The 15,776-nt window shown below is 38.7% G+C and overlaps 1 protein-coding gene across 1 annotated transcript; it reads left to right on the forward strand.

The window, feature by feature from the left end:
* The first annotated feature begins 9,057 nt into the window (after positions 1–9,057).
* Positions 9,058–9,363, forward strand: LOC143581811 (uncharacterized). The gene has a single exon (XM_077064504.1). The coding sequence runs from the start codon at positions 9,058–9,060 to the stop codon at positions 9,361–9,363; it is 306 nt and encodes a 101-aa protein (XP_076920619.1).
* Positions 9,364–15,776: the final 6,413 nt, after the last annotated feature.

The raw sequence follows: 15,776 nt of genomic DNA on the forward strand, positions 1-15,776 counted from the left end.
TCATCCCATTCAACTCAACAAGGTTTTGAAATCTTGATTTGTCAAATGCTTTAGTATATAAATCAGCGAAATTATCAAGCGTATCCACCTTTTCAAGCACAATCAGTTTCTTCTCAGCACAATCCCGTATAAAATGATGACGTATGTCAATATGTTTAGTTTTACTGTGCTTCACGGGATTGTTAGTTACTGAGATAGCAGCTGTGTTATCAATGCAAATAGGAGTAAGTGAGAAATTCAGACCATAGTCGCGTAACTGTTGTTGAATCCACAGAACCTGGGAGCATCAGTTGGATGCTGCCATGTATTCTGCCTCACATGTTGAAATGGCGACTGATGTCTGCTTCTTGCATTGCCAGGACACTAATCTGCCTCCTAGAAACTGACATCCTCCAGTAGTTGACTTCCGACTCTGATTGCACCCTCCATAATCAGAATCTGTGTAAGCTACCAACTCCAAGTCTCCTCCCTTCGCGTACCACAACCCCAGCTTAGGTTTGCCTTTGAGATATCGCAAGATCCTCTTCACACCCTTCATGTGAGATTCCTTTGGGTTTGCCTGAAAACGAGCACAAAGACAAACTGCAAACATAATATCAGGCCTAGAAGCAGTTAAGTACATTAAAGAACCTATAATAGCCCGATACTGAGTTGGGTCCACATCTGCGTCATTGTCTGTCTCAGCACCCAATTTATGGTTGACGCAGATTGGAGTATCGAATGGAGTGCTGTCCTCCATCTTGAAGCGTTTGAGCACATCATGGACATACTTGGTCTGATGAATGAACATCCCATCCTTCTTCTGATCAACCTGCAATCCTAAAAAGAAAGTTAGTTCACCCATAACACTCATTTCAAACCTTTTCTTCATGACGGCCTCAAAATCCTGACACATGGAGACTTTTGATGCAGCAAAGATAATGTCATCCACGTAGACTTGCACCAGCAGGAAGTCGCTTCCTTCTCTCTTGAAGAACAACGTGCTATCTATCTTCCCTCTTTCAAACCCATTTTTAAGCAAGTAATCTGATAAGGTTGAGTACCAGGCACGAGGTGCCTGATGTAGTCCATACAACGCCTTGCTTAACTTGTACACGTGGTCTGGAAAGTCTGGGTCAGGAAAACCCGGAGGTTGCTCAACGTACACAACCTCATCAACTTTCCCATTTAGGAACGCACTTTTTACGTCTAACTGAAATACCTTATCTTCTTATAAGTAGCAAATGCCAAAAACAATCTAATGGCTTCAAATCTTGTCACAGGAGCGAACACTTCATTATAATCAATCCCCTCTTGTTGATTAAAACCTTTAACGACTAGCCTCGCCTTGTTTCTTATAATAATCCCTTTCTCATCTCTCTTGCACTTAAAAACCCATTTTGTGCCTATCACATGCACATTCTTTGGTTTTTCAACCAAAGTCCAAACTTCCATTTTCTTGAATTGAGCCAGCTCTTCTTGCATGGCTTCGACCCACGAGCTGTCCTTTAGAGCCATTTGATAATTCTTTGGTTCAATCTGGCTGATAAGGCAGGTGTACAAGCATTCGTTGATTATGCCTGTCTCCTTAATGCTTGTGTAAACACAGGTGTGCTCATTCAAGCTACGTCTTGTTTGTACACCGGAGGACACGTCACCAATCACATTCTCCAAAGGGTGATCTTTATGAATTCTCGTGGTCGGAACCGAACCGACATGCAAATTGTCTTCCAAGTTAGAAGAGAGCTCGTCAATGGTTGTTCCTTGCTGAGAGTGAAACGATTGAAAAATTCTTCTTCAGGAGAGGCAGCAGGGGTATCGATAGCATTTGATGAGGAAGGTTGACATTTATCAAACAGCTGTCTTTGCACTAGATTTTCTTCCTCATCAAGGATCATCTTCGTAGCAACTCTTTCTTCTAGTTCTGCACTATCCAAATAAGGTATGTTAAAAGACTTAAAAAGTCTATCATAGTCGAAAAACTCAGCAGGTCCGTTGCTTGGTTTTGGCGGTTTGTAACTTGTGATATCGGTGTTACACACCACCTCAACCTTGCCGGTCGATGTATTAAAGACACGTCTGTTGGGAGTCCCAACAACATAACCGACTAAGATTCCTTCATCGGCTACTTCACCAAATTTAGAATTTGTCTTTAAAATCGAACAAGGGGACCCGAATGGTTCAAGACCACTCAAGTTGGGCTTCCTCCCATGCATAAGCTCATAACACGTTTTATTATGTCTTTTAACAGTCAAGACTCTATTCAGGATATAACAGGCTGTAGCAACAGCTTCAGCCCAGAACACCACAGGAAGCTTCGAATCAGCCAGCATAGTTCTGGCTCCTTCAATTAACGTTCTATTCTTCCTCTCAGCCACTCCATTCTGTTGCGGAGTATACGGAGCGCTGTACTGGTGCTCAATCCCTTTCTGAAGGCGGAAGATCTCCATTTCAAAATTCTTGAACTCCGTTCCATTGTTACTCCTGATGAACTTAACCCTTTTATCCATAACGTTCTCAACTTTGGTAATCAAATTCTTCACCATCTGAGCCGTTTCATCTTTTGATTTCAGGAAATATACCCACGAATATCGTGAGTAATCATCAGTGATCACCAAGCAATAAGAAGTACCTCCTAGACTTTTTGCATTCACGGGACCGAAGAGATCCATGTGAAGCAATTCTAGAGTACTGACAATAGAATTGACCTTCTTGGTGTGATGGGATTTTTTGTACTGCTTTCCCTTCTTGCACGCTAGACATTTGTCTTCAAAGTTGAAACTTTTCAAGGGAACGCCCAGCACAAGTCCATTCTTGACAATGTGGTTCATCTTCCGAAGATGAATGTGCCCCATTCTCCTATGCCACAATTCGGACTCCGATTCGCTCGCTTTTGTCATAAGGCATGATTCTTCCGTGGCCATTTCAGTCGACCTCATATCCATAATATACGTATTCCTCTCACGTGGAGCCTTCATCACAATCCACTCCTCTGGTATCTGAAAACCAGGATGCAACACAATCGCCTCATTCTTTGTAAAATGTACGGTGTACTCCTTATCACAGATCTGCGACACACTCAGCAGATTGTGCTTCAATTCTTCGAAAAGTTTACTTTCTCTAGAGTCATCTTTCCATTAGACACCGTTCCCATTCCTGTAATCTTGCCTCCACTTTCTCCAGCAAAGCTCACTCTCCCTCTTTGAACAGGTTTCAAATCGTGTAACAAGAATTTGTTACCCGTCATGTGCCGGGAACAGCCACTATCCACAACCCATTGATTGTTGGCAGCCCTGTTCAACTGTTCCTGCACGATTAAAGCAAAAGATTAGTATCTAGGGACCCAAGACCAATTGGTCTTGGATCTATACATCCCGAACTTTGGCTTTCCAAAGTTAGTCTCTGTATAATTCCTGTAAGTCCTATTAGTATACCTCCTTGTAGATTGATTGTGAGGCATTCCAAACCTTTGTGAATTGAAAGAATTATAACTTACTGTTTGGTTATCAGCAGTGTGAAACTGAGATTGGTTTCTTTGAAAACCTGAATTAGTCTGATTTCTGAATTTTGAATGGTTTTCACTTTTACCAGTATTATAATTACCATTAGGCTTAGTCTCAGTTTTGGTATGCCTCACACCTCTGAATCGCTGCTTCAGAGGGCAATCTGCAACTAGGTGCCCTAATTGATTACACCTAAAACAACACCTATGCTCAACTTTCTTTTCAACAGTTGTTTTGGATGTCGAGGCTGTACTACCGCCCGTTCGTCTCACATATGGTGGAACATAAGGGTTTAGCGGAGAAATCTTTTTAGTTGTTTTATCTTTCTCTCCACTATTTGGTAATACAACCTCCTCCTTTGTCTTACCCGACTCGAATGACTTATCCAAATCTGATGAGACCGGACTCGGAACAGAAATTTTAACACTTGACACAGGCGGACTTGTTTCGCCTCTACTAACATCTGGTTCTTTACTAGTTACCTTAATTGGAACTGTCTGAACAACCTCAAAGTCAACAGATTTCTGATTACTAGGATTAAAAGTGTAATTGTGATTATAAGGTGGTGGAACCTCATGATAACCAATTCCTCCCCTCTTAATTGAGGAACCTTGATCACTAACAAGGTGATCAAGAATAGCAGAGGAATTTCTGAACTGCTCAAGTTTTCTATTCAGTTCCACCACTTTCACCTGGTGATCAGCAATCTGTTTTTCTCTTTCAGCTATTAGTTTGGTTTTTTCTTCCAAAACTTCATAGCTTAGATCAATCACTTGAATTTTTTCAGCAAGTTTTGCTTTTAGACTTTTAATATCTTTTTCACAAGCTTTTATTTTAACTTTATAGCTATTTTCTCTTGCTTTTGTAAAATGATGATCTTCTTTTAGAGTTTTAAACTCAGCATCCAAACTAACATACTGATCAGTTATAGTTGCTAATTGCTCAGACAAGTTTTCACATTTAGAACAAGTAGGTTTAGAACATACCTCGGAGAGCTGGTCTTTAGCATCAGCCATGAAAGCTTTTTCTTCTCCAGTAGCTTTCTCACTTTCTTCATTTTCCACATTCGCCAAATTTTCCTGTTCAAAGATTTCTTCAGAATGCAGGTTCCAGTTATATTCACCATCTTCTCTGGAAATCATGGCACTATAATCTTTACTATCCCCATTATGCTGTGTAGACTTGCCTTGACCACGTTCTACACGCTCATTTCTGCACTCCTTAGCAAAGTGGCCGTTTTGTTGACAGTTGTAGCATCTTACCTTCGTCTTGTCAAACCCTGGCCTTCCACCGACAAACTTTCTTCTGGTCTTTTTCATAAACCGTTTCACTCTTCTCACGATCATAGCCATCTGCCATTGCAGATCCATTTCTTCCAGATCATCAGCATCAATCTGGTAATAGTCTTCATCCAACATAGCTGGATCAACAATCTTCCCCTGAATGTAGTTCTCATAGGAAGCAATAAAAGAAGCATAGAGAGCAAACTGCTCTTCAGCAGATTTGACACTCATAGGCATCTTAGAGTAGTTGTTGCTAGGAATACTTGGAGAGCAACTACTCTTGCTTGCTTGCGGTTTAGAAGCACTAGATCCACCTGCTACAAAGCAAACATCACCATTCGTGTTGACTGACACATGCCCCTCATGTGATAAGTTGGCGCCCGACTCTCCCTTCGAGTAGTAGGCAGCTGATTCAGTCTTCGAACCTGAACTAGAGTTGACTTTAGCACCATACATACCTGGATCTTGAACCTGATCCGTAGGTGTCTCCTTTCTAACCATGTTAAGCTCAAAGGTTCGGAGCTTGTTAACTGCTGTCTCAAGGTCATAGTCAGCAAAGTCTTTATCTTCTCTCATCAACACAGTATACATCTCCCATTTTGGTGGGAGAGCATCAAGAAGCTTCTCAACAATCTCATCTTATTTGTATGCAATTGAATAGTTGCTGAGTTCAGTCATCAGATGATAATATCTGGTGATGATATCATCAAGTGATTCGTTTTTCAGATACTTGAAGACCGAGAATTGAGTTTTGAGCAATTTGATTTCGAAGCACGGATTCCCACATTTCCTTCAAACCGGTTCTCAAGAGATTCCCAAAGCTCTCTTGCTGTCTTGTACTTTCTAAAAGTATGAAGGATTTCTTGTGGAAGAGCCATAGTGATAGCAGCATGAGCCTTGCTCTCGGCCTCATACATCTTTTTCTCTTCTTCTTCCATTTTGCTGTACTTTTTGATCTGATCACGACCTTCATACTCCATAGTTGGTGGAATATAACCATCCTGGATGCATACCCACATTTTCGCATCCTGGTACTTGACATATTGTTCGAACCGATCCTTCCAAGCAACGAAGTCGGTTCCTTTAAGCAACTTTGGGGCCTTAGTAGCTGACCCTGCTTCTACTTCCATCTTAACTAACTCTGAGATGTTAATTGACGATATCTTTCTCAAAAACTAAGAAACCCGAAAAACAAAAAAAAATTTCTTCTGAAAAGTACTGTAGGCGAAGTTACGGATAACTTCGCTTAAGTCTTAACTTCGCTGAAGAACTTCGCTGATTCTTAACTTCGCTTGAGGTAAGCGAACTTAGGAGGTAGGCGGAGTTGTAGAGAACTTCTCTTGAGTTAGGCGAACTTGAGAAGGTAGGCGAAGTTGTGGATAACTTCGCTTAACCTTATATCTTCGCCGAAACCCTACGAACAGTGACGGCAACTTCGCCTGATGAACACGAAGTTTCTGCAGATCTGATTTCTGGGTTTTTCGACGTTTTTGACGGTGTAAAGGGTTGAATACGATGGTAGGAGGTAAGAATGACACAAAAACACAGAAAACATGTCCCGCGAATAGTCGAAACGGGACGACTTCTACACCCGCGTGAATATCCCGAACCACACAATTGAGCAAAAGCTCTGATACCAATTGTAGGTTCCCTGGATGGATCTGCACGGGATATCTCAATCTACATAGGTGCGGAATCCCTGCGTAGGTCGTTACGAGCGTAGAACACGAATCAAACAAACACACGATACGAATAAACACACGTTATATTATAACCGAAACACGTGATATAATCACTGAATACACACTCAATACTCTCTGGTTCTCACGTCTCTCGACTCACACACGCGTATACGATTTCCTTCTCCCCACCTAAACAAGCCGTAACCTAGTGTATAAATACACGACAACTTCGCCTGATATGTTCAGGCGAAGTTGTTACTAACTTCGCTTGACTAACAAGTTCGCCTGATAAGCGAACTTGTCAGTAACTTCGCTTAAACATAAACAAAACACAATTAACATTACAGACTGGATTACAGACACTAGACTATGAACTACTGACATTATGCACCAACATTGACGTGCTCTATTTGTGGTGGAGCGATTAGTCCAAAACGTCTCTACATTATTCTGTGACGAGAGCACTTATTGATTTACAGATTATTGAGAGGCGTATGGATCGATCCTTAGTAAATTGTTACTGGAGTGAGATGGTTAGGTGTGTGTGCCCACATTCCTATCTCACTTAATTATTGGTGCATTAGTCTCAGCTAATATGCATACTGTTACTATTATTGTTACTGTTACTGTTACTGGCTCACATGGGTATTTCCGAATACAGATTGTTATTGTACTGACTCATAACTGATCGTTCAGCGTATTGTTATTGTCACCGACTTGCATACTTTATTAGTTTCTCTTTTGATCGTTCATCGTTTCGTATTTTTCTTCATCGTTATTGTTATTACTATTGTTTCCTTCGTTACTGGGCAATTTTTGGCTCAGCAGTGTTTCTTTGTTTTGTGTTTTCTTGTATTTGTTACATGTTCTCAAGGGAATCAGGGGAATGTGTAATAAAAGTAAAAGGTTAGAAGTGGGAAATCGAGGAACTTAATTAAATTTCTTTTGAGTTAAACAACTCTATTTTTGTCGTTTTGTCGAGAACTTTTAATTTGAATGTTTTTGGACCATTGTGCGGTTTTAAAATTATGATTAAGACTTTAATAAGCGTTTTTAATGTCTATAGTTACCGTATCGAGTGCCACTTCAGCCCTAATCGGGCCGGGGTGTTACAAGTTAAGTGTGTTTTCTATTTTTTATTATTTTATATAATAGTAATTTTGAAAACCCAATTCTAAGTTTTTCTGCCATTTTCCATTTTGTTGCTAAAAATTTTAATTCAAGGGACATGCTTATTTTTATTTTCAAAATTTCAAAATTTTGAATTTCTACTAGCAACATCAGTTTCTCATCCCCACACTTAAATTACATATTGTCCTCAATTTGAGAAAGAGGAAATGACAAAAATAAAATAGAAAATAAAAATAAACAAATGAATTGGAGAAGACTCCCCTTGTAAATATAACGATATGCTTCTTGAGTCGTGTTCATTTTCCTATGATCTGAATGCGATTAGCAAACTATGTTCAAATAACATAATATCTCACAAACGAAAGAGGTAATCATGAAGCAACTGGCATCCCCACACTTGTTTAAAAGCACAGCTCACCAACTATCTCATAAGAAACCCTGGAATAACCTGAAAGCAAGAGAAGAAACACCCGACATAGCAAAGAAATAAAACAAAAATGAAAATAAAATAAAAAGAAAGCATATTACCGGGTTACCTCCCAAATAGACTAAGTTTTCAGAAAAGTATTCAGTCGGACTAGCTCTAGAAACCTGAATCAGGAGGTTTCTCCTTTATCCTCTTTCCATAACTGCTCCTAAACACTTTCCTCTTACAATTGGTTGGGAAGACACAAATTGCAAAACTCTTGAGGGCCCAAAATATGAATTTAACTTGGCCGGCCAACTCTTGAATTTCCTGAACAAAAAGTGTATGATATGCATGTAATCCAAGAAGAGGTCTGTCACGCCGTGCCAACGAAGAAATGTAGGATGAGACGATCATGGTTCACGTAGCCTTTGTTTATGCAATGTATGGCTAAATTCACTTTTGCCATTCCTATTAATGCATGCGACTCCAAAGTAATTTCCTGAAAAACATACTAGAAAAAGTCAACATAAAGTTTGTGAGTTCACAGGTTTAAATGGCATGATGTAAATGCTAAATATTTGAAAGCCTCAATGATAAATAAATGTATCGGATATTTTTGAAAACGTTGTTACTATGTGCGTCTTTTAGAATGTTTCATAGTTGATGATGATCATGCTTTTAATTTTTAATGAATTTAAGCTTTTGATTACTTTGTTTACCATTGATAACACTTTATCAAGTGGTATCAGAGTAAAATCTTCTGTCACAGAAAAGGTAAACAATAACCATGATGGAAGAACAATTGAAGTTGCCAGTGTTCGATGGCCATTATGAACACTGGAATGAGATGATGGAAAATTTTCTGCATGCAAAACAATTATGGGGGTTAATCAACACTGGAATTAGAGAACCAGTTGTTGGCATTGTCGTGAGTAATGCACAGAAGAAGAAGGTGGATGAGCTCTAGATGACAGACCTCCAAGGCAAGCATAACCTCTATCAAGCCGTTGATAGGATAACCTTTAGAGCAGATTCTTGGCAGGTCATCGTCCAAGGCCATTTGGGATTCCATGAAGAAACGGCTTGCTTGTAATGAACGTGTAAAGAGATCAATGTTGCAGAAATTAAGAAGAGATTTTGAGATCCTTGAAATGAAGTATGGTGAAACCATATCAGATTATTTTGGTAGGGTTTTGATGATCTCAAACCAAATGAGAAGCAACGGAGAGACAATGGTAGATGCTAAGATAGTGGAGAAAATCCTCAGAATTCTTGCTAAGAAATATATGTATCTTGAGGTGTCTATTGAAGAATCCAATAATGTTGAGGAAATGACTATAGAAGAACTGCGATATACCCTAGTTGTCCATGAATAGAATTTTAAAATGATTGACAAGGAAGATGATCAAGCCTTTAAAGTTGATGATAGTGAAGGGTTAAGTGGATGTGGTCGTGTAAGAGGAAGTTTCAGTCCAAGAGGAAGGGGTCGTTGACGTGGACAATCATCTTTAATAAAGAAATCATAGAGTGCTATAAATGTCACAAATTGGGGCATTTTTATATGAGTGTCCTTGTGTGAAGGAGGTGGCCAATTATGCAGGGTTCGATGAGAATGAGAACGTTATGCTGATGGTTGAATCAAGGGTTGAGGAGCAGGTTCTTATGGCCCTCACAAGTGAAGACAACAAGAGTCAACTATGGTTCTTGGATTCTAGATGCTCCAATCACATGCGTGGGATCAAAGAAAAGTTTGTAAGTTTCAATCAAACATTTTCCACTACTGTTAGGCTGGGAAACAATACGAGAATAAAAGTTGCAGGAAAAGGGAATGCAAAGTTGAGGTTAGAAGGAACAACATGTGCTGTACAAGATGTTTATTATGTGCCAGAATTAAAGAATTGCCTTTTGAATGTTGGGCGATTACAAGAGAAAGGGTTATACTTTCTATTAAAATCCAACACTTGCAAGGTTTACCATGCTGAAAAAGGATTACTATTTATGAGCACTATGAGTGCTAACAGAATGTTCCAACTATGTGAGGAGGCAGGTAGATCGAGTAACCAGAGGGCAGAAAGTTGCAACTTTTTGAGTGATAAAGAAATTGCAAAGTTATGGCATGAAAGATTGGGGCACAAAAGCAAAACAGGAATGAGAACTCTACGCTAGAAAGAAATAGTTAGAGGGCTGCCAAAGTTCCATGTTTAGAAGACAATTTGTAATAACTGTTTAGTTGGGAAGCAAATAAGGGAAAATATGCCTAAGAAAGGGAAGTGGCATGCAAGTGAGGTGCTAGAACTGACTCACTCCGATATCTATGGACCAATCACTCCACACTCTAATTCAGGTAAAAAAAATACATGTTGAGCTTTATTGATTATTTTAGTCGCAGGGGTTGAGTGTACCTGTTACATTATAAGTCGGAGGCTTTTGAAAGTTTCAATGAGTTTAAAATCAGGATTGAAAAAGAAACTGGAAAATTGGTAAAGTGGCTTAGAACAAATATAAGGGGAGAATATTTGTCAAATGATTTTGTTAACTGCTAGTACTTGATTTGTTGTCCGTAGCTGATCGAATAGGCTAGGGGTAATTTAGTCAATATTCTATCATGTAATATAGCCCAATCTATATGGATTGTATAGCGAATGGGGTCCATTCTTTAAACTAGCATCTCATTCATTAGCCTATGAGCACATACGCTAAGGGTGTAGAATATGTGGCTCATTCATTATTTAACAGTGCCCATTCGCTATGCAATTTAGTGAATGGGAGGCCATTCGTTATGGAAAACCTCATTCGTTAGATGTGTCTAGTGAACAAGGAGGGTGCCAATAAATAGGCCTTCGCTAGAGAATGAGCATAGAGAACCGAGCCTTATTATTCCAGAAGTAACGTTATGCTGCCGGATTCTCTCTAGAATGATAGGCCGCCTAGAGGTGCACATCGAGGCGAATCGAGCTTAACCGTGTGTATGTATGTATGTATGTATACATGTATGAGATCTTGTAATCATTCGGTTATCAATCATGAAACAATCTTTTGGCTCGATATCGTTATATGTAATTTATCGTCTCGTATATCATTGATGTATCCAATTGCGACTAGATCTTGGCTCATGTGATGTTTTCACAATTGACATCAAAGCGGATGGTTGCTCATGATACATCAATTCGTTGCAAAATTCTGAATTGAGACGTATTCGTCATGTTCTTCGGGTTTTGGTAATGTTTGATCAATTTGAAGATGATTTAATTGTTGAATCATGAAATTGAAGGTTAAATTATGTTCTAGATTGAAATCCGATCCTTCGTGATGATTATGGGATGATAATTCGATGATTTGAAGAAGATTCGAAGTTTTCGATGAAGATAAACGTTTTCCAGCGTCGTAATAGTATTTTCCGGCAAGAATCGGTTTTCAGGCATCTATAGTAACATCTCCAACCTTTCATTTGTTAGTTTACTATTCAAGTTGTTCATTTGTTACCAGGATTGGCCATCCGTTAAGGAATTCAGCTCATTCGTCATTATTGTATAACGAATGAGTATATTTGTAGGAATGAGATCCTATTCGCTATGGTGAGTAGCGAATGAGGTTGAATTTATCGAATGTGGAGATTTTAATGAATGTGGACACATCTAGCGAATGAGGACAGATGTTTAAAGAATGAGGGATGTGTTGTGTGCTTACCAGATTGAAGACGGGTGTTCCCAATTAAAAAAAGTATTTGGGAAAATTTTCTTAACCAAAATTGTTCTGGGATATTCCGAATAAGCGAGACATTCTTCTTGAAAATTTTGGCAACATATTTTCTGGCCAACATTTCACTCGTATCTACTGGCCAAGGGGAGAACACAATTAATTTAAAGAGGATTTTAATAGAGATGTTTGAAGATTGTTTCAAGATCTTGCTGAATTTGTCAAGCAAAGGGGGAGATAAAAATTTTAAATGATTTTAGTTTGCTATTACCGGTATCTTCCTAAGATTGCAAGAGTTTCTTGAAAAATTGCTGCAATTCATGTGGTAATACATGGTTTGAAGCTACGTTTGACTAAGTTCAAGACTGCAATTGTTCTTCGATTGTTAATTGATTTCTTCAAGATTGAAACTTGATTATGTAGGCTACGAGTGACTGTCCTTTTACTTCTTTTAAAAGGACTTTAATCCTGACAATGTTGGCTACGAGTATTCGGTGGATTACTTCTGTTGACAGGGACAATTATTGAATGGGTTGATCATGTTGAAGAATGCAATACGAGTCTTGTCATTGAATTGAATAATCAGATCGTTCAGGATGTTTAATGGAGGTTGGATCTCTAAATCATATGCCCAGAACAGTAGTGCATCCAAGCGAATGAGATGTAGAAGAGCTTAGAAGGTTGATATTTTTGGATAAACGTTATCAAGAGAGGAAAAACCAAAGTGAAAGATTCTGAATGAAAGGGTTGTTCATGAAGATGTGTGACGAGGTCAAATGTAAAGATATTTCTGCTTTACAGGTGCTGATGGATAGTTGATGACTTGTTGTCTGATTGTTGAAAGATTGATCCATATCATATGCCAGTTGGATGATCGGGATGATCACCCGAAGATGCTTACTTAAAGGGGAGATTGTGACAATCGTTAATTTTTTTATTCGTTTATAGATTTGAATTTGTATTCGTTAACATAACCCGTTGGGTCATTTCGATTTATATTATCTATTATTTATCATTAATAAAATATTTCCCAACGATTGATGTTCATCGTTCGTTCATCCTCTATTAATTTCGATCAATTAACAAAACTCCAGGTACATCAAACATCAAACATCAAAGTGGGAGGGTCCGAAGGAACGTACCCGCGCCGCCAATGCTATGTCCCAGTTGGACTAAATGGTTGTTATCATTCCCGTAGGTTGGAGTGTTATTTAAATACTTGTTATCATCTACGTATGGTTGATATTATTGCCTGAGACATATGAATCAAGAAATTTCATACTATATATATACTTTAAATTTATGAATTCTCACCAACTTAAATGTTGACAAAACTATATTATTTTCAATGTGCTACAGGTTAAATCGATGGTGTGCTAAGTATGAAGATCATTAGTATACGTTAGGTTACTTAAATAAAGAACTTATTTGTGATTCGATGAGTTGTTTATTATTCCTCTTACTTTTATGAACAATTTGTGTACTTGCTATGCTATGAAATGAATTAAATATAATTATTGTCGCTTTAATAGCGTTACAAGCTTATGAGTGATCTATACGTTACACTCGGGCATATTCCGCTTAAGGCCGGGGTGTTACATATTAGTATCAGATCCGTAACTATAAGATAGGTATGTAGACGTATCAACCTAGTATAGTTATAGTTTATTTTAGGGCCCAAATTGCATGTATACTCTATAATCTCTATGCTATGTTCCTGCACTTATATTAAAAGTTCATTAATACGCTTGAATTTATAACATTTTACAGCGTCGCCCGACACATATTCACACACAAACTCCAAGTCTTAGGCCTAAAACACATGTTTTCAAATCATTTTCAATCAATTTTATTTCGGTTTTCTGATATTTCTTGTTTTTAAAGATGGTTCTATGTGGCGGGTATGTAGTAACTGGAAGGGGGACGTGCTTGTTTTCTGAATTCTTGACACAAAGGTTATTGAAACCTAAGGATAAACAATGCGCACAAATCATGATCGGACGCGGGACCCGGTTGCTTACCTAGAGAGTTCAGAAAGGGCATGAAACCTATTAGGCAAAAACATATCACACCAAACGCCATACAAATCACAACTTTAAGCTTTCCAACGTGACCATGTCCTCTTTCTAAACGGGATATGGTTACACTCCTATGTATGTCATACAAGTCATGGTGGTTCATGCGACGTGTGACTCCAATCCTCAATATTTTACAATGTGTTTTAACTGAAAGTCTGTCTAGTCGTGGTGATACACGAATACCCAGCTCTCAGTTCGATTTGATAACTCATTTTTTATTTTTGTGTGGGGATATAAGAGTTCATGGTGGTTCATGAAAACTCTAAGTTCCACACAATTCTTATTTTTATTGTTATGATTTTTCATATTTAATAAACATTAACAAGAATTTTTATACCATATACTATTCCGAGACTCACGATTTTTGTTACCCTTATCCGCAGAATGTCATCCCGTTACCTTAAGCGTCGTACTTTTGGAACCTCTAGCCTTAAGATGATAGCCCAAATCACTAAACAACTGGCAGCTGTGCTCCCAGAAATGGTGGATCAAATTCACAAAACCATTGCTTCCGAATCGAACTCAGCTACTCCGGGTTCGAGCTCCAACTCCAGTCGCTATAAGACCTTCACCGACGTGAAACCTCTTAAGTTCGATGGCTATGAATGTGCCACTGCCATACTACAATGGTACCAAAGTATGGAGAGTACTTTCCACCATATCGAATGTCCCTAGGATAAGAAGACAAGCTTTGCTTCGAGTGTGCCACTGCCATACTACAATGGTACCAAAGTATGGAGAGTACTTTCCACCATATCGAATGTCCCTAGGATAAGAAGACAAGCTTTGCTTCGAGTGTCTTCGAGAGTACTGGCGAGTCAACTCTAAGAACTCTCCAGCAAGGGTTTCATTCACCCAAGTTCGTCACGTTGGGGCGCACCTGTTCTTTTCGTTAAAAAGAAGGATGGTTACTTTCAAATGTGTATCGACTATCGTGAACTCAACAAACTCACAATTAAGAACAGATACCCTTTGGCTTGAATTGATGACCCTGAATTCCGGGAATCCAACAGTTGGTAATCATATCCAAAATTCACAAAAATTTTAAACCAAACAAGTTCATCTTATTTAAAACCAGTTCAGTGTAATTAAACAGCGGAATATTAGGTATTAAAATTCCCAAAAACTGGGAAAAGGTGCCCAAAATCAAATGTATAAAAAAATAAATAAAATGTTCGTTTTATTTGGAAGTCTTTAACTAGGAATGCCTTCAACCGTCAGAGTAGTCTCTAGCACGTCCAAGCGATAATCTCTAGTCCTTAACCTGAAATTCAAACTAATATACACACAAAGTCAGCTTGAGCTGAGTGAGTTCAAGTTTTAAATAAGCAACATTCATAAAACATTTCAAAGGTTATAGGTATAAAACAGTATAGATAATAATAGGCTAATGAATAAATAAGTAATTAAATAAATAAATAATTTTTCTTGGTTAAACACGCAACACGGGCCTCCTCATGCCGGGTCTTCCCCAAGTAATATATTTGACCCGGTCGCGGTTTAACAAAACAAAAATCACGTAACACGAGCCTACTCACCCCGAGTCTTCCTCGAGTAATATATTTTAATCGGTCACGGTTTAACAAAATAAAATCACCGCAACACGAGCCTCCTTACCTCGGGTCTTCCCCAAGTAATATATTTAACTCGGTCACGATTTAACAAACCTAAACACGTGATACGGGCCTCCTCACCCCGGGTCTTCTCCAAGTAATATATTTGACCCGATCATAGTTTAGCAGGACGGCGGGCCTCCTCACCCCAAGTCACGAGACACGAAGTCAAGGACTCAAGTAATATATTTGACCCGCCGGGACATACACATGCAACACAGGCCTCCTCACCCCGACCGGGTCCTCCCCGAGTAATATATTTAACCCGGTCACAGTTTATCAAAACATACACATCCAAATACACACTTACAAACATCTTAATCGATTAATCAACCAAGCAATATCATCACGTGTAATCCATAAATAATGGATAATCTAGGAATTGATACTAGGCCTAATAGT

This window comes from Bidens hawaiensis, unplaced genomic scaffold (genome assembly GCF_021521415.1).
Source record: "Bidens hawaiensis isolate Kalapana, Puna unplaced genomic scaffold, B.hawaiensis_p1.1 tig00031191_1, whole genome shotgun sequence".
Lineage (NCBI taxonomy): Eukaryota > Viridiplantae > Streptophyta > Magnoliopsida > Asterales > Asteraceae > Bidens > Bidens hawaiensis.